Source organism: Neofelis nebulosa, chromosome 15, assembly GCF_028018385.1.
Source record: "Neofelis nebulosa isolate mNeoNeb1 chromosome 15, mNeoNeb1.pri, whole genome shotgun sequence".
Taxonomy (NCBI): Eukaryota; Metazoa; Chordata; class Mammalia; order Carnivora; family Felidae; genus Neofelis; species Neofelis nebulosa.
The window spans coordinates 60271171-60296747 of NC_080796.1; the positions used below are offsets into that span (position 1 = coordinate 60271171).

Here is a 25577-nt window from a genome sequence, read left to right on the forward strand (position 1 = left end):
CCGTATGGACATACCACAGTTTGTCTATCCATTCACCTATTGATGAATATTTGTGTTGTTCCCACTTTGGGGCCATGGTGAATATAGGTGCTATGAATATTTATGTACATGACTTTTGTACATACAAATTCTTTCATTTCTCTTAGACAAATACCCTTGAGAGGAATAGCTGGATCATACAGTACATGAATGTCTAACTGAGTAGATACTGAGATCTTGTCAAAATGCAAATCTCTAACTATTTCCTCAGAGATTAGGACATCTGGTGGAATTCAGAATTTGGGTTTTTTTTAACCCATTATTCAGGCTAATTCTTATAGAGAAGGCCTTCTAACATTTTGTGAGACATTTTGTTGAAAAAAACTAACAGATGATTGAATGAAATGGTCACTTTTAATCAGTCAATCGACTGATACAAGAAGTGGGCCAATCATGCACTTTTAAGATCACCTCATTTGTGATTTTGAACTTAATTTTATCCTTATAAGACCACAGTTCACGTTGGGGGCTGAAGCCAAGTATGTTTTTAACAAGGGTTTGCTAAGTTGAATTGACATTTTTACTAAGATTTTGACCAATTTAATGGTAGTTATTTTTTCTTTTTTTTTTTTTTTTTTTTGCTATTGAGTGGAATCATTTGATTTTTGTATATTGACTTGCATTCAACATCTTTGCTAAATCCACTTATTAAATTGAACAGTATGTATATTCTTTTAAATTTTGTATATGTACAATGATCAAGACATCTGGAATTGAAGACAGTTTACTTCTGCTTTGCATTTATTTATTTATTTATTTGCTTGCCTGCCTGCTGTGTTGCTCTGAATGCTACATCTAGTACAGTTTTGAATAAAAATGGTAATAGTGGGCTTCTGTGTCATTTTCCTGATCTCTGGGGGAAAGCATTTGATATTTCACTATTAGTAGTATTTTATAAAAATGCACTCACCAGGTTGTTTCCTCTCTAGTTTGCTGAGAATTTTATCATGAATAGATATTATATTTTATCTAAGGTGTTTATTGAATCTATGGGAATAATTTAGATTTCATCTTTATTAGGTTATGTGATGAGTCACATAGTCTTCTTTATTTTCTTCATTATATTTTGTGTGTTTTGATTTATTGATGTTGGATTTTATTTTTATTAAGTCCTCCTTGAAATTTTGGGGGGATTTTATTTGCCCTTTTCTTTCTTTTTGGTTTCCTCTTGAGTTAGGAATAGATCATTATTCTTTTCAACTATCCCTTTTCCTAATATGTGTTTAAACTTTTGTAGTTTAAAATAATAAGTCTAATACTCTTCAGTCCATCATGAATGGAACTGGAATTCTATCTACTGAGATACTAATTTAGCTATGATTTTAGTTCTAGAATTCTTATACTAATATACCCCAATTCTCTGTCAAATTCTGCATCTTTTCATTTATCTTCTTGACAACACTAATCATAGTTCTTGTCAAGTCTTTATATATATACATATATATATATATATATATATATATATATATGTATATATATACACACACGTGTAGTGTGTATGAGTGTGTGATATATATATATATATATATATATGTATAATGACACACATTGGATATATATAACATATTCAATATATCTAGATTACTTCAAGATCGATTTTTATTTTTTATTTATTTGGTCCTATTTCTTGGTATTCCTGGTAATTCTGTATTGAATATAAGATATCATGTATAAAAAATTATAGACTCTTGTTGATAATGTTATCTCCTTTTAGCAAATATTGAAACATTTTTGGCCAGAAGATAACTTTTATCCTATCAGAAGTTGGGATGGGTTGAGATGGGTTGAGGCTTTACTTCAGGCTTTGAGAAGACTGGTCTGTTTCTGGTTTTCTCTTACTCATAGGATTGCAACTGAAAGCCTGATGGATTTAGCAGCCCCTTCCTCCATGGTAGGCCCTGGACTGTAATTTCTTGTCTCTCAAACCATGCTTTCATTTTCCCAAGACTATGCAATTTGGGACTAGCGAATAAAACAGAAGGAAAGAGCAAAGACAAAGTCTTACTAAACGGTTTTCCTTATTTCTGGGGCCTTAATCTCCCATGCCTTTGTAGTCCTAGTTACTCAGTACTGTCTCTAAACAATCATATTTTTAAGAAATTGTATCTAGTTTCTTTTCTTGTTTTCTCTCAGCATGAGGATTTTTTGATATCCTGCACAGCAGGAGACGGCTCTGTCTCTCATAGCTAGAGACAGAAATCACTTGTAATTATCTAATTACATGTTTGAGGAATGATTTCCCTGCAAGACTTTAAGTTCCCTAAGGTTAGGGACTCTACCTGTTTTGCTCAATACTCTCTCTAAAACACCAATGATAGCATCGGGCAAATAGAGTGAAATGGAGAAAAGTCTGCGTGTGGACTGATAAAATGATTGAGTTATTTCATCTAAAGTTAGATATAGAAAACAGAGCCAAAAGACTTGAAAAACAGTTGGCAGAAAATTGCAGGGGGAACCTGGTGGGATTTATTTGGTTTCTTTGTATTTTTAAAAGGATATAATGGTGCCATTATTATTGAGGGGCACATAGGGTAGGGATTGTAAAAAGTTGCATTTTGAAAACTGTTAATCTTGAATAAGGCATTTACAATGAAGCAGTGGGAGAAGAAATGTAAGCGACAGATTGAGAAGTGATTGCAGTGAGGAATGGACATGCAGAGCATCTTATTTTTTGAGAAGACTGATTATGAAGAAAAGGGAGGAAATAGAGTTAGATTTACAAGTGCATGTTAAAATAGAAAGGTAGCCACTAGAAATGCAGAAATGAGGTGTGGAGCATCTAAGTCTCTAGAGAAAGAAGAAAGGCAGCTAAAAACACAAAGGTCAGAAGTTCACAGATTGCATAAAAGAAGGTGACTTATCAGAGATATGTAGTAGAGAGAAGTTATAAAGGAGTATCATCAAGATTTATGTGGTTTGGGCACGTAAAATGTACATAAGAAGGGAAAGGCACATAATGTGAAATTCTGAATTAAAAAACGTCAGCCATAAATGCATGTATAACAGTGACCACAAATATATCCTGTGCCAACCCTTTATGGTGATTCCTGCACTAAAACCCTATAATAATCCATTTTACGGATGGGGACACTGAGCTACAGAGCTGGTAAGTGACTCATGCCGAGTTGCACACAGCATGTTGGGGAGCCAGATTTTAAACGCGGAGCATCTGACTCCAGAACCTGCACTTCTCATGCCGCTGCCCTTGCTTCCTTCCTTCTGCACCAGAATACCGACATCAATACATCCATTGCCCTTGAAATGGAATTCAATCAGTTGGATGCTGTTAATCCATCCATAGCATTGATCACTGTTGTTTATAAAGCACTTTCAAGATTAAAAGTGCTTTTTATTGTACTATATATGTTTATTATGACTGTCATCTTAAACCTATTGCAATAAGCCCTAATGATAGGTATAGGTAAAAGTGTCAAAATATTCATTAACCTCAAAATTTAATAAGCCTAAGGAGATCCTGTATCTAAGAGACGCACAACACCTAGTTTCCAACAGCACAATGCGAGGGCTGTGGGGCAGAAAACAATTCCTGATACAGCACTCTTGCTGAAACAATTGACGTGGAAGGAACACCACCAGCCACTCAGGACCATTAATAAGAATTTCTTTTCACCTCAAGTACCATATAGCATAAAACACACTTTCTCATGCATCTTAGGCCAACAGAATCAAAACAAATGGAGTTATCACTAAGCCATCAAAACTTCCAACAAGGTAGGCCTCCAGATTATGTAATATATTCTAACACACTGTGAATCTTACCATTAAGTCATTCTCACAGCTAAGCAATCTTTCTTACAAATTTCCCTCCTCTCTATTTATCTCATTTAGCTAATTCTTTATTCAACAGATATTTATTGCACATGTGGTCCTATGCTGTGTAAGGACAAATGTTAGAAGAAAACGGTCATCATTTCAGTCCGCTTGGGACCTAGGTAAGTGAGCACACAACTCTAATAGAGTGTGGTAGGAATACAACAGAGAAATTCTTGTTTTCTTTGGTGGTACATAGGAGAGGCCCCTAATCTAGATTTGGTATGGGGTGGGGGGGGGGGGCCACTGAGAGGAACAGCTCGGCTGACACTTTAATGATAGGTAGGATTAGTCTGTGAAATGAAAAAGAAGCCCATTCAAAGAAGGGAAGGCATTCCAGGCAAAAGCATGGGTCTGTTCTAAGACCTGGGCTTCTAAGATGGAGTGGTGCATTCAGACAGCAGGAACTGAAAGTCATATAGCTGGAGGGTAAACCAGGAGATACATGGATGGAAAGATGAGGCTGAAAGGTAAGCAGCCAAGACTTCATGCAGGGCATCTCGATGAGAAACTACTGAAAGGTTTTAAGCAAGAGAATGGCAAGACAGCTTATTCATCAGAGACCCAGCCTAGAAAAAGAGTGAAACTGTTGGTAAGGAGACCCACACCACAGACCGGGATTAGGGAGTAGCCATAGGACCAATGGATGGTTCCAAGAGTTGTGTAAGAGAAAGAATGGCCAGAGGAGGAATAATGGGTGCAATGTGAGAAAGGGTGTGAGAAGTCATATTCAAGAAATTTCCCAGGTTTCTATGTCAGGCAATCGGTGCTATTCACTTTGGTAGACACAGTGGTATACACAGAAGAATGAATGGATTTCAGCAGAGAAAAATTAAGAGAAGCAGAAGACAAGAAGGAGGCATCTGCATTCTTTTTCAATTTTCTGCCTGTGTAGGAGGAAGGGTCATTAAACCATTCATCCCTACACACCTCCCATAAGTCCCTATATCTCCTTTATGAAACTCTCCCAGGACCCCCTTTGTGAGGTTGGCATGGCCACCATTGCCAGAATGTCTCTTCAGGTGTTTTGTCCCCTCCTTCCTCTTTATGCCTCTCTGTTCCAGTTGCAGTTAAAGCCAAAGGACTTAAATGAGGCTGCTCCTTAGTCACGACAATGTACGTAACTGAGTTTCCCTTCTTGGATCTCCAAATACCTGGGAGCCATGTCTGTGAACTGCCTTCAATGTGCGGAACTTAACTGTGGTCTGCCTAATTGTACTCGAAGTTTCCCTGCTCACATAGGACTCTTAATGCATGATTTTGTAAAACATTTCTTCAGACCACTAGAACATAGTTTTGAAAGATAAGGCATTTTGGCAACAATATTATTGGAATTTCAAGCTTAGTAGAAATGAAATTAAGCTATACTCCTCTGTGGGTGTTATATATTTATCCTCATGGTTATAACATAAGAGTAAATATAGCTCTTTAAGTATTTTTAATTAGTTTTTTCCAAAAAATATATACAAAATAATTCACTTCATTCAACTTTTTCATAGGGGCTAGTTTCTCTATCACTGCTGACTATGATGATTCTTTTCTGTTCAAAGTTCCTCTGTCTACCCATTTAAGGAAGAAGAAGAAACTAAAATTAATCTCTATTATATTGATGCTAAATGCCATTAAAAGATGGAGACAATTGGGGTGCCTGGGTGGCTCGGTAGGTTAAGGGTCTGGCTGGCCCAGGTAATGATCTCACAGTGTGTGGGTTGGAGCCCCACATCGGGCTCTGTGCTGACGGCTCAGAGCCTGGAGTCTGCTTCGGATTCTGGGTCTCCTCTCTCTGCCCCTCCTCCACTTGTACTCGGTCTCTCTCTCTCAAAAACAAATAAAATTAAACAAAAAAAGATGGAGACTTTTTTTTTCTTTAGCAATGAAGCCCTAGTGAAGATGTTTAAATGGCAAACATATCGTGACGACATTGGACAATTGAAGTAGGTAAATGTGAGACCGCATAGAAAACCTGGGGACCTGGTGGGAACAGTGCGTTTGAGAATGTGACATGAGTGTGTGAGAACACATGTGCAGTGTGTATATCAGGTGACAATACAGCTCGGCTTGACAAACACAGAGAAGGAAACAGCAGATGCTTTAAAGCTGACTAAAAGCATTATCAGCTAACAGAAACGGTTTGCCCCAAATGTAAATATATTCGGTCCTATTGACATGGTCAATGCTGGCTGGCTTACTGGCCACAGAAGCCCCTGTTGGGAAAAACTAGATGTGGTTTCCAAACATTTCCATTTATCAAGCATTATTATCTGTTTTGTTGTGTTGGTCCTCTCCTGTTTTTTTATCTGAGCTACCCCGTACTCATTTTTAGGGTTCTTGGCATTAGGGCAGAAGAAAGAAAAATGCATTGTTAATGATAAAATTACATACATTTCTTTAATTTTTTTCATGTTTATTTTTGAGAGAGAGAGAGACAGACAGACAGACAGACAGACAGAGTGTTAGCTGGGGAAGGGGCAGAGAGAGGGAGACACAGAAGCCGAAGCAGGCTCCAGGCTCCGAGCTGTCAGCACAGAGCCTGATGCGGGGCTCGAACTCACAAGCTGCGAGATCGTGACCTGAGCTGAAGTCAGATGCCCAACCGACTGAGCCACCCAGGCGCCCCTGAAATTACATATTAATTTAAGCAACTTAGACTAGACTCTTGACCAAAAATAGGCAAGCTACCAGCCTGATGTCTGTTTTTGTTGTAAATAAGATGTTTTTACCCAAAACAGTGAGGCTACACTTATTTGTTTCTATATGACCTATGGCTGCTTTCACACTAACATGGCAGAGCTGAGGAGTTGGGACAGAGACCTCACGGCTTGCTGAGCAGACAATATTTAATGTCTGGACATTTACAGGTGAACTCTGTAACCCCCTGCTCTAGACTGACACTGTGAGTTAAAAAGGGAGGGAAGGTTTCTTCATGCAAAGGGAAACTTGCAATTTCATTAAATTTGACCACCTAAGCAAGAGTCAAGTGGTATAAGTTTTGGTGAAAGAAAAAGCCAGGTGTTGAAATGATTATTTTCAGCAATCAGAGATAAAATTCAAAAGTGAAACTGAACGTAGTACTCCCAAACCAACCCTACCGTTAACATTTCAAACACAAGGTGACATTATGGGAATGTGCTTCAAAATGTGTCACTTTAAAAAATACAACGGTTTAAACACATGCAGTCACTTAAATCGGCCTTTGTGATGCATTTGTTGAATGGGGAAAAACATGGTCCTTTCCCATCCAACAATGCTATCTTTACACACCTCCATTAAAGGTAGTAAAAACAAAACAATTTTCACTTCTTTTTTTTTTTTAATTTTTTTTTTTTTTTTTTTTTTTGAGACAGAGAGAGACAGAGCATGAACAGGGGAGGGGCAGAGAGAAAGGGAGACACAGAATCTGAAACAGGCTCCAGGCTCCGAGCCGTCAGCCCAGAGCCCGACGCGGGGCTCGAACTCACGGACCGCGAGATCGTGACCTGAGCCGAAGTCGGCCGCTTAACCGACCGAGCCACCCAGGCGCCCCTCACTTACTTCTTAATATCCCAAGTCACCATGGGTTAGTCTGACTTCTGTGATTCCAAGAAGATACACAGTTGGCCCCTCGTCCCTATGAATCCAGAGATGCTCTCAACCAGATATTCATAATCTCTCCTTATTGTGTCACAACCAGAAACACATTACGAGCCTCTTCATTGCCTGGAAACCACTTCTCTGCTGACAAGGTCCGTGTTCCTACTCTTGCCTTTCTCTTTCTGTATCATCACTGCCTGTTCATTAAACTGTTAGGCCAGATAGTTGATTCCTATATCTGTTTTTCAGTAACTATGACTAAAACCTAACATCAAAGGTCAAATAAAACTTGAGATTTAAATCTGCCTTATGAGGATTTGGCATTTTATTTGTTTTATTATTTTGTTTGTTTGTTTGATTTTAAGAACTTTCTGGTAAAATTACTTGCTCCCTGTTGGAGGAAAACAAGTCCTGGGAAAGCAAGGGTGTTGAAGGTCAGAATTAATATGCTTTTACTAATTAGTCTATCTGAAGAAGTTTACTCTGCTTGTACCTTCTCTGTAACTGCTTATAATGAGCTTTCTTTTAATGAAGTACTTAAATGTCCCAGCTCACCAAAAATAATAAATAATAATAATAAAGCACATATATCATAGAGTAAAAAATTATATATAAAACATATGCTTTTAAGGAATATTGATTTGGGGAGTTGCCTTTCTCTCTTCATACGTTGGTAATTAATTGTATTTCTGTATCCTAAAGCATTCTAGTTCAGTCATTTTGGGGAAGGCAAAAACCACGAGACAAAAACGTCTGACAATCATTTAGTGTCCTTGAACAGCATTATTATGAAGAAAGTGTACAGAGTTCTCGTCTGCAAGATATTCAACATCAGTAATCACATTCCTCGTGAAGACAAATAAAAGGGAATTACATCCAGGTGCACATGTATGCTCATCTCCCCAGTGGTTTGCTACAAAGATCTCCCCAAAGGCAGTTCCTGATTTCTGGGCAGGGTCACCAGTAAAGGCAGTTTAAAAGGCTGTGATTGGCGGCTGGATACGACAATAGTCAAACCTTCCCCCAAACGATCACGGGCCTGTTTTCGCTAATAGGAAGGAAAAGTGACAAGGAGAGAGGGTCACCTTTGGAATGCTAGTCTGAGCGGTAGTTTAGTTTGCTGTTTTTACCAGGTTCCCTTTGGATTACTAGCATTGCATGGAAAGGACTAAATTCTTTGTGTAAATCAAGTGGATTTACTCTGCATTCCTGAAAAAAAAAAAATGAGCATTTTTTTTTCCCTCTGAAGACACAATGATCACCCCTTCCAACTGTAGGAGGTAGAGAATGTTCTATTTGCTACTCTTATTTTGGAAGGAGGAAGTATTGTTAACCCCATGTAACCAGAAAAATATTTTGCCATGAGTATTTATATGATTTTCTAGTTAAAATATTATGAGCTTATGTTGAATTTGCTGCTTCTTTACACCTTCTGACATAACCCAAGAATTGAATATCCATTTTATATTGAGTATTTCTCTCCATATCATATAAATTATCCCTATAAATTAATGTATCCCCATACGAAAAACAAATTTATGTTAATCATAAATTATGAACATAATATTATATGAAAAAATGATCTCTGAAAAATTTGCTTAAAAATCTCGTTATTTTTGGGGCGCCTGGGTGGCTCAGTCGGTTGAGCACCTGACTTTGGCTCAGGTCATGATCTCACAGCTCTGTGGGTTCGCTCCCCACATCGGGCTCTGTGCTGACGGCTCGGAGCCTGGAGCCTGCTTCGGATTCTGTGTCTCCCTCTCTCTGCCCCTAACCCACTTGCATTCTGTCTCTGTCTCTCTCAAGAATAAATCAACATTAAAAAAAAAATTAAAAAAAAATAAATAAAAATCTGGTTATTTTTAAACTCAGATGTTTTGGTAACAACCTCTATTTTGAATTTTTGAAGCTACTTAAATATTCTATGTTCGTTGATTTGGAATTTGAGAAGTTAGAGGCATTGGTCATCTAGCACAATCCTTCATTTAATAGATGAGCATGATTAGATCCACAGAAAAATAGTTTATCCAATGTTTCAATACTAGGCAGATTAATTTAACTATTTTCAATAACAAAATTAAATATCATATTTTAATATAGAAATTACATATTGCTCATACTTTAAATATAACATTCAGGCACAATATATGTGTAACAGGAGATGAATAGAATACTAACTTTATAAATTTCAGAGGACTCTTAGAAGCGTGCCTGTCTCATGGTAAACACTTAAACATTTGTTAAATGATAAACAGCTAATGTTTAGACTTTTAAGTAACCTGCATGGCAGACACTGCAAAGTTCAGGAGGTGGCTATCGCCTTTCATTCTCGCCTACTTCTAGATATCACTATCGTACGTAGTATTATCATGCCAGTTTTAAAGAAAAAGAAACAAAGATACAGAAACGATTAAGTGGTGTATCCAATTACCTGTAGCTGATAAATAACAGGGCCTGGATCTGAAATTTATCAGATTTCTCCCAAAGCGCTCACTCTTACTCATATAGAAGTAGAGGAGCTAATACCTGATCTTAAATTTATACTATGATGTAAATGACTGATAATATATCCTTCCTAGAGATTAGATTTTTGAAAGAACGCTCATATTCAAAAGGAAAAGGTACCAAAAACAGATTCTAAAAAAGATGCACCTGAATAATTTTTCTTCCCAGAAGTCAATTTTGATACAGTTCATTTACAACACAAAGCTAAATAATTTACAATGTTAAGCAACATGTTAGAACATATACTATTTTCATTATATCCTACTCACTAAAAACATTTAAGGCAAATATGGTAGAGGTGTGAGTTATATAAGAGATTCCTTTCTTGAGCTGCAATAATGAGATCATCTATACTGAAATTTTAATAACATCGTCCATGACTACAGTACATGTTATGAATGTATTTATAAGTCTTGTCATCAATGGGTAAAGTCTGACTTATTTTTTTATATATAACATATGCACAATAATGTACATAACTGTATACTTGTCTTTGAGTATTGGATATCTCCATCCATATTTCAAGGGTCATTTTAGAGTTTGATATTTTAAAATGAATAATTCAAAATAAAAGCATCTTAGTTCTTATAATTATTCACTTATTAAACACAATTAATCATTTTTGAGATTTCCAAAATTGGCTCATTAAATTTGCCTCAGGACATAAAATTCTGCATAAGATATATAGAAAAGAAGTTGATAGCACCATTTGACAGATAGCACTTCAGCCCATTAAAATAATTTCATTCAGACATTAAACATCTAGCTTCTAAGAACAATCTGGAATCAGTTGCTATGGAAAAAATGGGATCCCTAGATGGCTTTGGAGATGTAAGTAAATAAATAAGCCAACCCTCTTAACTATTTGTACCTGAAAAGTCAGCAACTGAAAGAAAAATCCAAAAAAGTTTAGCAGTGTTGGGTAAGGAATATTTGATTGATAATTTTATCCCATCCTCATTTATTACTGTCACATACTCTCATTCTACACCTTCCAAAAAACTGTCCACGTGTGTGCCTTTCCCTTCCGTGGCAAAGCACCAGCCATTGAATCAGAAGCTTCCAATTCATATTCGAACCCTGAAATTCAGTAGCTGTCGTACCTCAGGGAAGCCACATACTGATTCTCCTTTCCTCTGTGCTCTGAGGGTAAAATTCCTACCTACAGGCTTGTAGGGATTGAGTGAGAGAATATTTAAGTAAAATGAATGGAAGGGGCGAATTATGCACATACTGCTCTGCTTAGGAAAGATGCACATTTAGAGAAAGCTATTGCATTGGTTTTGTAAATTGTCCCAGCTTATTGATTGAGTAAACTTCATTTAACCATGGGCCCAGCTCAATAAAATTATTCAACCAAACCTGACAATTGAGCCAAAGGATCAAACCAATAATTTGACGCAGACCTGGTTTAAAAGTTAAAGAGAACCTTAAAAGTAAGGTGAAGGTGCTAATAAAAAGGAGCTAGTATTGCCCCAGAACGTGCCTGAATGCAGAACTTCTTCTTCTCTGGGAATCACCAAACCTCTAGGGAGCACTTCGAGCCAAAATTGTGATCTCCCCGCCTTGTCCTTCAAATGATGTGTACTCCAAACACATTTTCTGTGCAGCTGGAGGCTTTGTTATAGACAGAAGGATCCTGCTTAGTGAGGCCGGTGTTTACGGCCTAACTTTTTTAAAGAGGAATTTGGAAAACTTCCCAGACGCTACATCTGCCCCTAGCCCTTGCACCTCAGAGTATAAGGCCGGCTAGGGAGAGCGTGCAGACGACTAAATTTATTAACGGTGGACGGGCCACTCTATCTTTCACTGCAACAACAGTAGGTGATCCCATCAAAAATCTGTCTGCTGGCTAGCCCGCAAATCCAAGCTGACATACTTGCAGCAGATAGGCCCAGCTGAATGGAAACGAATGTTGTTTCCTCGAAGAAACACAGCGCGTGCCAAATCTTGGACCAGGAAGGCAGTTTCTATTTCCATTGGAGGAAAGGCTTTTTAACTTTATATCCGTAGCTTCTTTGCCAGATTTTTTTTCTTTTCTTTTCTTTCCTTTCTTTGACATTTACAAATATTCAACAGAAGGGGAACATTTTATGAGATCTCAGTGGTTGAATTTCTAACACTCAATGATGATTTTGATGTACTAGACCAGGGGTATTCACCTCAATATACCTTGGCTACAAGATCATTCATTACAAATGTACATCAGGCTTACTTAAAAGCAAACTGTTTACTATTTTAAATAAAAACAAAGCAATAGGGGTACCTGGGTGGCTCAGTCAGTTAAGCGTCAGGCTCTTAATTTAGGCTCAGGTCATGATCTCACAGTTTCGGGGTTCGAGCCCTGCATCAGGCTCTGCGCTGACAGTGTCGAGTCTGCTTCGAGTTCTCCCTCTCCCTCTCTCTTCCTCTCTGCCCCTCCCCTACTCATGCTCTCTCTCTGTCTCTCTCAAAAATAAATAAACTTTAAAAAACAAAGCAATAATATTTGAGCCACATTTTATAGCTCAAATTCCACTTCATTGTACTCAACATATGCAACATTTTAAAGACTATTTGCTCCAAAGTGACTTTCTTGTGGATTAAATGAATATCATTATGAGTTTACAGAATCATATGTACCTTATTCCTTTTAATTTTTTTTAATTGGGAAAGTGGAATATGTAACATAAATAGTTATAGTTTTCTATAATTATAGTGAAACAGAATTCTTAAAAACTCTAATTCAGAAAGGTAACAGAATGCCTGGAATATTGTAGGACCAGCAAGACCAGGAGTTGGGTGAGGCAAATGAGGTGGGATTACAGGGTCATGCAAGAAAGGAATGGATCCAGTCTTCATTTTAAAATTTGGGATTTTACTGGGAATTTTTTGGCATTGGTTTTCATTTTTAAAAATATTGTGTGAAAACATTGTTTTTGTTGATTCCTGAGATTGCTTAAGTGCCTTAAGCAAGTGCATCACTTACCCATAGAAGTTATGTTTCCCTGAAATTAGTTTTTCCCATAATGCTCTCCACAAAACCTAGTGATAGTGATCATGCTTTTAAAAAAGTAACAAATAAGGATCTGGAATATTGGGCTAAGAAAAATTAGATAGCTCTCTTATAATTCTTTTTAGAGACTTTAACAACCTGACATGTACTGAGACTCTCCAACCTCATGGGACATTTCTCAAACTCATCTGCCCACAGAATTCTTTTTTTTTTTTTTTTTTTTTTTTTTATTTGGTAGAGCACGTGAAGCGTTCTGAGGAACACACTCTGGTAAATGGTGTCAGACAGCCATTTCCAGCATATACTTTGATCAAATAAAGCTATCTTTCCACATCTATATTTTACTTTTCTTTCTGCTACTTACTCACTCCCCCCCCCCCCCCCGCCTAGAATACTAAGAAGGTGGACATACTGACACAATCAAGTTATAAAAGGTCTGAATGAGTATTTCTGTAGACAAACATAGAAAAAATTCATTATGAAGGGCTATCAAAATAATAAGAACCAGCTTGGTGCTTAGTGCCTCTTCAATAAAGTAATGTCAAATACACTCACCAGTAAAGTCTGTATTGACTGGGTGTGTGGAGCTGGGAAATTTATAATATCCATTTCCTATGAAACGAATTCCTTTCATCATCATGGCCGTTGGAGCTGGGAGAGATGACTCTCTCCTTTCTAGCTGGTATGTAGGAGAGGGTCCATTCAGTTCTTCAGGTGTGAGCCATCTAACACGGATGGTTGTGCTGTTGATTCCTTCGACCACAGGAGGCCTCAGCTGGGTTGGCGCTGAATATTAAAAAAAAAAAAAAACAAACAACAAAACATTTGTTACATTCAAGAACTTAGCTTCTATCTCTAGACACTCACACACGGGTACACATGTACTTGTGTACATCACACTCAAAATCAAGGCAGTTGTGGAGTATTTATGGGGTTCTAAGAACTGAAAACACAAGATAGAGTATACCTTAAATGGGACTAAACACAATTTAAATGACTAACAATTAGTTACCATAAAATGTTGCTGATTAAACAAAATTTCCCTGTGGAGATAATTTCTCTATTCTTTCTTATTCTGGTAAAAGACATTTCATATTATCATCTGCTGGTGCCCCACCCAGATTCCCTTAACCAAGCTGGTATCCCAGTGCTCAAACGTGGCTGTTGATCACCATTGGATCATGGCTGCCCCCTTTTCTGGAAAATTTCCCTTGCCTGAGTGGGAGCTACCTCCCCCAGAAGTTACAAGATCCCTCATGAAACCTGTAGCCTGTAACTCCCAGTGACTACCGTGGGTGATTACTGATCACAAAAGGCAGAGCCCCTGTGTTAACACAGCATCGACTTAGGGCTGCAATTCACAGAGGCCAATCAAGGAAAGAAGATGATTCAAATGGACTAATTGGAGACACGAGAGACAGCATGGGTTTGAGAAGAACCAGGCCAGGGTGAAGAGTCACGGATTTGTGCCAGCCAGCGGATAGTGAAGGAACAATGACCTGAAGTTGCCAGATGTCTTACTTTGTTAAAAATAGTCATTTTATGTGTAACCTTTCTGATTTTTAAAGTTTAGTAACTGGTTTAAATTAAGACAAATAAGCAAAACCACTCTGAAAGCCAAACAGAGCATCCACATGAGGAAAAGGAGCCTGTGAACTCAGGGGTTTATGAACTCTGGTCCAGGTACAACAGCCTCCAGGGCTCTGAAGTGACCACACTACTGCAGGGCCTGTGCGTAGGGGCAGAGAATACCCAGCGTCCTTCCACACACCGAGGCCTCGGCATGCTGCAAGTTCTGGGACACTGGCAATTCTCTGGAGGCTTCTGGGACACCCAAGGAGTAAGTAACAGAGATGGAGATTTTCCCTAAAACCTGATGGAAAGGGGATCAGAGTAACAAGTGAGTTATTGAAACTAAGGTTTTGTTTTGATTTTTCTTCTTAAACAGTTGAGTGTGTAGGCTGAGGTTCATTCCTGCTCTAAGTGGGTCGGCTAGGTTTGAGAGGTACAAGCAAAGAAAGGAACAAATATCATTACCTCCAAGCCTACTTTTTAAGGGCCTAAACTAAAGCTGTGGACTTTGAATTTCCATCTGTGTTCACACAGGCTTCTGCATACACAAAGTCTTGGCCTGTTTCAATAAACATATATTAAAATGATGTGAATACAAGATTTGATAGCCTTAAACCATGAAAGACAATTCACCTTAAAACAGCTTAGAACAAGTAGCATTTGTTACTTTCTAGAAAGCTTGGCCAGCTTTCCAAAGAGAAACAATTGATTGTGATTCTATTTCAACATTTTGTAAAGAACAGAGGGCACAGAGCAAAATGTTCAACTTAGATAATTAACAATTCAGTTCCTCTTCTGCCACGGCAAACCATGAGATGTCTTTATATATATATATGAATCTGTAAATTTTATGCATGATTTCCTTTAGCATTCCTTGCCAAAATTAGCTAAATGGTAGGTTCTCAAAGATTTCACTCTACAAGCCATGTTCCATCTTCAAAATAATCCAAGAAAATAAAAATCTAAGGCATCTAGAAATTTCTTCTCCCCTTAAGCTTCTCTTCAGTGTTTGGAATTACATCTTTGTATTAAAATTTCAGCAGGCTATTATTGGCTATGAGCTTAACTGAGGATGAAGAATTGTCAAAGATTTTTGAGTCCTGGGTTCAAGGAAGTAATAGAGGACCAATTATATAATTTTTTTATTATCTAAAGTCTGCTATTTAAAAGCACAAAAGAGGGGCGCCTGGGTGGCGCAGTCGGTTAAGCGTCCGACTTCAGCCAGGTCACGATCTCGTGGTCCGTGAGTTCGAGCCCCGCGTCAGGCTCTGGGCTGATGGCTCGGAGCCTGGAGCCTGTTTCCGATTCTGTGTCTCCCTCTCTCTCTGCCCCTCCCCTGTTCATGCTCTGTCTCTCTCTGTCCCAAAAATAAATAAAAAAAAAAAAAAAAAACGTTGAAAAAAAAAAATAAAAGCACAAAAGAGGATTTTGAACTCTTCTGTTATATTTTCTATTTTCCACATATGATTCCCTAGTGTCCTGGGACAAAACGATTTGAAATTTTAGTTTGAAAAACACCATCTATTCCAATGACATCCAATAGAACACTCTCTGATAACGGAAATGTTCTAGATCTGTACTGTCTAATATGGTAGGCATTAGCCACATATGAATATTGAGCACTTGAGCCTTGGTTAGTGGGACCGAAGAATGGAAGTTTACATTTTATTTAATTTTAATTAATTTGAAGTTTAAATAGCCATATATGGCTACCATACTGGATAGCAAAGATCTAGAGAATCACAAACTATAAATATTTGGTGTGTTGAGAGTAGGATGTCCATTTGAAATAAATAGAGAACTTATGAATATACCTCCTGTACATCTTAAGAACTAAAGAGTTTTATCCTTGTTTAAAAGTAGCTTTAGGGTGCCTGGATGGCTCAGTTAGTTAAGCATCTGATTCTTGATTTCAGCTCAGGTCATGATCTCACAGTTTGTGAGATCCAGCCCTGTGTCGGGCTCTTGCTCTGACAGCATGGAGCCTGCTTGGGATTCTCTCTCTCCCTCTCTCAGTGCCCCTCCCCTGTTCTTTTTCTCAAAAATAAACATTTGAAAGTAGTCTTTTCCTGAAGTTCCCATTTGTTTGATATTTGGTATTCCTTTACTCCAATAACCCAGCTAGTTGAGGATAATGGTGAAGTGTTGTACCACTATAGCATTCAGAATCCTTTCCCCCATGGATACCATAATCAAACTCACTTTTTAATCAGGAATATAAATTCAGTCAAACAAAAGAAATTGCAGCAACTCAATAGTTTTATTTTAATATCTCCTAAAATGAGAGTGCACTTATTTTTTTTAATTTGGCAAAATGATTATAATCAATAAGGGCACCCTCACTGAGAATGCACAAAAATTAATGTTGACTGTTTAAATTTTAACAAGTAGTGGAACATTTCTTCTAAATTCACAGGAGAATTATTCCACCAAGCAATGAAACTATTCTTAGGAAGTCAACTACAGAAAATCAGTCAAATTAGAGTATACTTTTTATTCTCTTGCTGAAACAAAACAAAACAAAACAAAACAAAACAAAAACACAACAACCTTCCAGCTGGTATGTTGAATGTTTCACTTGGAGGAGTCAACCTAGCCTGTTTGAAAGGGTGAGCACCCCACTGAGTTATTATTTTCCCAGTTCCCCTAAGACCAGAGGCAGGATTTTCAATCGATTAAACTAGACTGGTCACACTTAAACACACACACATGCACACACACAGACACACACACACACAGAAGGATGAAAAGAAAAATAGATATTCCTGAACGATTCAACACACTCACACAAGTACAGACTCACTAAGAGAGAGAAATAATAAAGGATCATTTCTCAGACTATCAAAGTAAAGGGATTATAGTTATAAATTCATTAATCACAAAACAGTGAATTAATAGACAACATAGAATAATGGAAAGGACTCTGCAGACTATTAGAGGTTACATTTTACTTTTTAATTTCCAATTCTGCATGACTTAGAAAAATCACTAAAACTTATGCAGGTCTGTTTTCTCATCTACAACAGGAGGATAAATTTCAGCAGACTACCTTGACAGTAACTGCTTTTAAAAACAATATATATAATTGTGTCAGGCTTTAGAAAGCAAATTTCTATACAAACACAAGGCACTATTATTACTAGCCAATAACACATATTTCAGATAACATATCATAAAAGGATACAATTCATCCGCATTCAAAATCTGTATTTACTTAGAAAATCCTCTTATAAATGTCAAGTATAAAATGGATCTTCAATATCCATAGTTTCAAAGAATAACAACATACAAAGTCTGTTTCCACTTAGAATAAACTTAACAATGTTTTTGTATTTTTTGCAATAGCTTTGTAATCCAGTTTCCAGTCTAGCTCTTCTATTTGTAAATATTCTTTATAAAACGCTCGGATAATGGACATTCTGCTTTATGCAGCATTTATTACTTTATAATCTGATTAATAGCATATCATAATGCATAAATTTACATGTGCAAAATTTATGTAGTGTGGAGTTTGAGTGTCATAGCATAAGAACAGAGGCCTAAATGAGCAGAAGCTCTCGCTGATGGCAGGTCTTTAAAATCAAATCTCTTTATTTGTTTTCAAGCAAGAGTTTGTTACCTATGAACACTGCATGGCAGTGTTAGTATCTTAAAACACCATCCACTTCCCATTATGAAGACAGGAATCCAACAATGAACAGCCTTTCCACATTTCAGGCATCTGTGGGGAGCAGACTGACATAAGACCTCCTCAGGCACCTTAGCAACAGAACATGATTTTGACTTTTCCTTACAAATATAAAACTGTCACAAGAAATGCAGTTTGCCCAAACACTTCCAGGCCAAAACACCCATGGAAAGGCACTGGGATCAGGACTTAAACAAGAATGTCAGATCAGGAAGCCATGATTTCTCAGTTGGCGACCACTCGACTGTACCTGCTCTCCTGTCAGTGTCCAGAAGAGGAGAGGATGCCCCCCTCAGAATCACGAGACCACTCAGCCTTGCCTTGTTCACTGTCTATTCTCTGGAGAAAAAAGAACAAATCTACTTTACCATTCCCTGTTTTGCATGCTAGTTTCCTTCCAGAGAGAACATGTACAGTGGAACTGAACTGGAAAGGAGAAAACTTAGCTTCTAGACTGGCTCTTCAGGTCCCTAATTTGGCTAATCCATTATTTGGTATCTCTGTTCCTCAGTGCCTCATTTGTCCAAGAGTACGACAGAAGTGAGGGTGTCCTCCAGTTTCAAAATTCTATGATTGAATACTTTCTAGCAGTGCTTCTCAATTAGTAAACCAGAAGGCATGCTGGACATCTGACACCCGGACCCTCTCAGTGCCCCAGGAAGCCAGCTAGTTTATCCCCTTCAGCTCTGAGCCACCCTGTTTCTTCACCACACCAGGGCACACAAATATTATGATTTCTTTAATATGTCTTAAGACATAAAGGATGGTCAGAGAGCACTGCTTTTAGAGAATTTAAGGGAAATCACTTGTTTGGTGAATAAACACTACCTTAACCAGCTGTTGTTCTGATGATCATCAATTCGTACGTAACTAGCATCCTACATGTGTGGAGAAGAGGGTCTGTGATTTCTGAACCGCACACACAGCGGCATGATGACGGGGCACACCGTCCCCTAAAGTCCACCGTTAATAAAAGGTAGCTGCTTGGACTGTAATTATGGCATCCTGGCTACCCAAACTTGAAGCTTTTATGGGGCTTATGCAATTAACTACTTAAATGCATCGTAACACTTGCTTCTCTGACAGCAAAGTATTGATTTTTTAATCATTTTCAAGTCTCCTCTAGCACAAATAAATGTACTACAGTTACAGTTAATGCACTGTGTACATGCATTAAATGCTGGTGTGACACAATTTATTATTTTGTGATATATAGAATTGAAGTTTGGCTTCTCAGAAATTAGCACCACCGGTCCAGCATCAGTATGGAAACTACCATTGTCCTTGATACTCCAAATTCTCTACCTTCAAAAAGCTGGAGACCTTTGTTAATAGGATAGTTAGGCTTTTACAAAAAGGGGGGGGAGCTGAATATAAATCTTTTATATATGTCAGTGTAGGAGAAAATTAAAAATAGTCTAACGGAAGATACAGTTTATATTTTCCTAAAGGTGTCACTGTAGGACCTACGGCAACTTTGTTCAGATGAATTTTCGTCTCCTTAATTTCTTTCCTTGTACTTATTTAGGGTACATCCATCAAAATATTTTGCATACTGTAGTCTCCCTGATTCAGCCAATTTTTGCATATTCTAATTGTGTCATTTTAATGTCTTCCTATAGGTAACACTTTATAAAGCTAAAAGGCTGTTTTAAAAAGTATGATTTCTGCATGCCAAAAAGGCCAGGAGAACCCTATTAAAGTCACATATCTAAATGCAGACCTGATGACAGAGGTCATTACATGTTTCATCAACAAGCCTTTTGCTTGGGTGCAGCCACACAGTCAAAATTCAAGTTGGTGAGTAAAAAGCAGTTAATTTTGTTTTGTTAGAAATAATATCATTTTAGTTTTAGCATCTAAGACAGATGCCAGCATTTCACTCTGAACAGATGGTAATTCCTTCTAATAGTGCATCTCTGTATTAGTAAGGTCTGTTGTGTATACAAACAGTAATAAACAGTAGGTAAGGATCAAAATAAATTTTAATTGTTGACATTAAATTCTGGCAGCCACAGTTCTAAGGCTGCAATATTCCTTTTTCAAATCTGTCAGATTTACTAATGCTGCGAGAGCTTTGCCGAAAGCTGCCAGATTCCAGTCTCAGCAAAAAGATGTTTACATGCCGCTGGTTACCCGTCTGTAGCAGGATACCTGTTTTCGTACCCTGACACCATTGTTCAATAATGACATGGAATTGGTACGACCATCCGTGTGACGGTCAGCCCGGATTGCTTTTAGAATATTCCTGAAGGACCGAGCATCTAACGAAAAGGTTATTATAAAAAGCTATATCCAATTTGTTACACTATGGGTAACGGTAGGATCACAGCCCTTTCCCTACCCTGCTCAGGAAAGGTCTCCCATTCAACTCGTTTTATTCTACTTGCAAATCTGGGCATTCCTGAACTTCTCTGGAAGTGACATCATTCCTTCCCTTCATATTGTTCGCTTTGCCTGACTCTGAAGGATTTCCCTGACAGTCAGAGCTACCATTAGCTGTGTTCTCCTATAGGCTTTGCTGTGTGGATCCAGAGTGCCAACAAGCACCAGTTTGGTCCTGATAATGCCTCCAGCGATCTGGTATCACAAGTAGTAGCTGCTATTTATTTTGGGAAGCTGCCATGTTAAAGAAAAAAAAAAAACATTAAAAAACCCAGTTTGGCATTCAGGTGACTGTTCAATAACAAACATGCTTTGCAATCATATTTCTTTAAAAAATGGCTGTATTTTTTTTTAATCATGAAAAATATATTGCTTCCACCATATGGGACAACCAACGACTCACCAACCGATTTAAGATGCAGCATATTGAGCTGACCATATGTTACAGTGCTGTTGAATGGCTGAGTGATTCATGCCCGTCACATTCTAGTATATCAATTAAAGCTCCTTGAAGTCTGCATGATTTGTGTCTCTGTTATTAAACCCTGCTAATTCATCCCACTTACACATCTGTTATAAATCTCTAGGAGTGCTGCATGATTCATGGCAATCTGTGAGCATGCTACAGCAAATTCTTCTCCTTGTAATTAACAGTAAATTGTTTTACTGCCATGCAATGAATTTTTCAGTTATATTGCAAATGAACTCCTAAATGTGCGGTTCTTTCCTAAGAACTGACTTATATCATTAGGCAATTAAAAAGTATTGCTTTGAACCAAAAGCTTTTAATCAAGAGAAATACAACTTAAACATCGCTTAAGAGCCATGGAAATTTGACATGTTGGTTAAAACTGTAAAAGAATTTCTGTTGGGGAAAGAGCAAAACAAACAAACAAAACCCTCGGTGTACTCAGGATTTCCCTGATGCTAAGATAGAACTGCTGTCTGAAAACACTCGGTGAGACAAGTTTGCACAGATACTGTTTATCTTAGAAGTTACTTAAGTCATCTGTCATTACCAAATTTCTCAGATTGCTTTACACTTCTCTAATTGTAAAACAGTGCCTTTATTCTTGAAATAAATAATTGGATAATTAGCCAAGTTGGATCATCAGAGGATTCCAGAGCTGTTCAAGTGTTCTTGTCAAAGGTGAAGCAAATTCATTTCAGCTCCCCTCTGCAGCTCTTCGAAGAGGCTTTGATTTTTTTTCCCCCACTTTCTTGGCAGCAGCTTCAGATTCATGAGTCCATACATCAAGTCAGTAGTTTAACAACAAATGGAATTAAATTCAAAGAAGGGAAACTAATTGAAGGACAGCAACAAAAGTGTTTGGTAATGTGCTTTTTAATATGGCATGCCACATTTGCATGATAATTTTTCCTTTTTAGCATGGAGCAGAAAGTGACTAGCTTAATGAGGGATTATTCAAGGCAGGAACGAACAAAATGCATTCATAACTAAGAACAAAGATTGTATTATGAAACAAAAACAGGCAACCTCAGAGAAGTAACTGGATGATTGGTTTATGCATTATGAATAAAAAGATAGAAAAATATTTATATTAGTATTCACTAATGACTATATATACAAGATTGTTGTAATTAAAATTATAAATTAACATATTAAGAGTGCTTGTTTAATCACTCTGGGTCCTATTCACAATGAAAAGACTCATGTACCTGCATGCAAAACAATGTGTGTTTTCAACTGAGCAGCAAACAGCCTATACATTTTACTTTTGATTCAGAGAAAAACCTTAATGCACCGCTAATTACTTGCTTAATGGGAGATGGGTACTTCTAAGCTTGTAGTGTAGAGGTCAATTTATGACAGGCAAAGGAAATATCACATTGCTCGTCCAGGAATGGAGCTCCAAGAGGAGTTGCTCTTAAGAAACGTTTAAATTGTACTGAATTCGCAAAGCGTGGAAACACACAAATTTCCTAAATTGAAAGGGTGATCTTTTTTTTTTTTAATTTTTTTTTTCAACGTTTTTTTTTTTTTTTTTTTTTTTTTATTTTTGGGACAGAGAGAGACAGAGCATGAACGGGGGAGGGGCAGAGAGAGAGGGAGACACAGAATCGGAAACAGGCTCCAGGCTCCGAGCCATCAGCCCAGAGCCTGACGCGGGGCTCGAACTCACGGACCGCGAGATCGTGACCTGGCTGATGTCGGACGCTTAACCGACTGCGCCACCCAGGCGCCCCTGAAAGGGTGATCTTAAGGAAAAAATAACAAGGACTCTAACAGGGCCCGGGCCATCGGTTCATTACCGACAGAAACCCAGAAGCAACTCCAGAGCCACTGATGACCCTGCTTGGAGACTTTGCTACAGAGACAAGAAACGTGGCTGCTCTTGGGTGTATGCCTCCCGCAGATCAGTTCTCAGGTTTGTCGCAAGCACGAAACTAAAGAGGTAGCAATGCAACATTCCGGAAGAAATGCACCAGTTCTAACCACATCTTTCACTGAAAAAATACTTGAAACAAAACAAGAGCCAGTTGAAATTCTCAGGCTTTCTACTAAAAGTCAGATAAATCTTCACAAGTATCTTTTTGATTCCTGTGACTGAGATTTAAGGAGGAAACATATTTTTACGAATCAATGATTTCAAAAGGCTCAATACTATCACTAACTTTTGGAACCCCTTTTCAAAGGTTTTGAATGGTCACTGGCTTCTTTCCTTCTCCTAAAATAAATTCGTATGAACTACATTTTCATGTAAGAGTTAATTCCCCACACATCCATTCGAATTCGCTGCAGTAATATATTCCCTCCGACTTGCAATTTTATTACTTGAAGAAACAGGGCAGGAAGAATCCTAAAGCTGCAAGTCAACTTTTATTTCTTCCCTACGGCAAACCTGTTGACCAAAAGGATTGACTATCTCCGTGTTTATTTTTATGACTTAGCATCTGTGAGTTATAGCCAGATGTTTAATCTTTTTTAAAATTTTTTTCAACGTTTTTTATTTATTTTTGGGACAGAGAGAGACAGAGCATGAACGGGGGAGGGGCAGAGAGAGAGGGAGACACAGAATCGGAAACAGGCTCCAGGCTCCGAGCCATCAGCCCAGAGCCTGACGCGGGGCTCGAACTCACGGACCGCGAGATCGTGACCTGGCTGAAGTCGGACGCTTAACCGACTGCGCCACCCAGGCGCCCCGCCAGATGTTTAATCTTAAGAAAATTTTGGAAACAAAAACTTTCATTTACTAAAAATAAGGGTGGCAAAAAGATACTGGATCTGTAATTGCTGGGCTTTTCCTTATATCCCAACAAAAACAAAGAAGTTCATTCTTACTGATCTCAACACCCTTGAAAATTATGTCCTTTAAAATAAATCAAATGGCAAGTAAAAATTATTTTGCCATACTTTTGTCATGTAAGTGACTTTGTTCTCTGCTCTACAGATGAAGAATCAGAGTCCTGACAAAAATTAAAGGATTAAGAAAAAAAGACATTTCCCCAGAAGAACACTAAAATGACTTTTCCTTCAGAAAAGAAAGCATTTTACATGGGAACGAAAGTTGATGTATTTCTCTTAATGGAAATTGGGTAGAGGGAGCATTGTGGCAAAGAACAACAACAACAATTTTAATTTCCACATTTAAATTTGCACATTCAGAACATCTTAAATTTACCATCACATCTTCTGCAACTGCTCAGTCCTTTACAATCCAGCTTCTATTCAACCATGTTAAATAGAGGGCTTCCGAGAGGGCCTCCCATGCCACCTTCCTTGTAGATCCCATTCGTCTTGCTTTCCCTACAGCATATGATGCTACAGAATTCTAGACCTTCTAGAACTCTCTCTTCCCTTAACTTTTCTGACACTGCTCCCTCTAACTCTGCCCATGTCTGTGTTCCCCTTACTCCTTTCTCTTTCTCCCAAAATATGAGCCTTCACTGAGATGCAAACTTTTAATTTGTATTTTCTCTGCTTTCACTAATTCATTATCACCTAGAGCTTTAGCGTTTATCTCTATGCAATAATCACAAAATCTGTATCAGTGTTATGCTCCAGATTTGCATTTTCTGTTCTGGGATCCTAAGACTTTCCGTGGATGTGTTTCTACCCAATGATCAAACTTCTACTCATGAGTTTATGTCTTCATCTTTGTTATTATATTTAGTGGCATGACCACGGTCTGCAACACTGACTGTTGTCTTCAATTCTTCCCTCTTCTTAACCTATGGATTTCTCTTCTTTGGTCCACCTCCATTCCCTTCCTCCAATCTTTACTTCTATTTATCTGATTTACTCCCTCTCTGCCTCTTAGAAAAGTCTACCAGACCCTATTTACACACTCTCTTCTTGTCTATTTACACTCTACTGCCAGACAAATCTTCATATACCTTAATTTTCATCCCATCAGTATTTGGCACAATGCCAGTCTCTAAAATAGTGACTATAATGGTATTTGTTCAGTCAAATGGTATTGTTCAAATCAAAGCTACTTATCCCAGAGTCTATGTTCCCATAGTGTTCTTTTGTCCCTGTTCTAATACCTCCAGATGCTAACCTTATCTGTTGTATGTCAACACCTTAATGCAGACACCATTAAACTGTCCTTGAATGAATTATATTTGAAACCCTCACAGTGCCTTAAATAGGTAGGCCCTTAATACATGCTTACTGAATTGAGCACTCACAATAAACTAGAGTAACAATATAATTATGGCACTTTAGAGTCAGAAAGGATTCGGAGGACGTAGATTAGTTTTCTTTCACTACATTTCCAGTGGACAGGAGCGGCCTTAAGTATTCTCACCAGTAAGTTAAATGAGAGCTGCTCAGAGCACTCAGCTAGGCCATCCTCCGTGCCATGGAAACCAGTTGCTACAACCAAGGAGGATGCTGTTAGCACAGATGTTATCACTGGTGCATTAGCCAGGGAGTGCCTGTTTCATAGACATGTGCCCCACTTTCCCCTTGCCATCCCGAGGGTCCATCTAGTCTCTGCAGACGGGCATATGTCCCTCCATTTC

General features: G+C 38.0%; 1 protein-coding gene across 2 annotated transcripts in view; it reads right to left on the reverse strand.

Annotated features, from left to right (window-relative positions):
* Positions 1-25577, reverse strand: part of USH2A (usherin) — a 745506-nt gene that overhangs the window by 497714 nt on the left and 222215 nt on the right. For both annotated transcript variants that reach the window (XM_058701414.1, XM_058701413.1), the window contains one exon: positions 13496-13726. In XM_058701414.1, coding sequence (XP_058557397.1) covers positions 13496-13726 — 231 coding nt within the window. The remainder of the gene's footprint in view (positions 1-13495; positions 13727-25577) is intronic.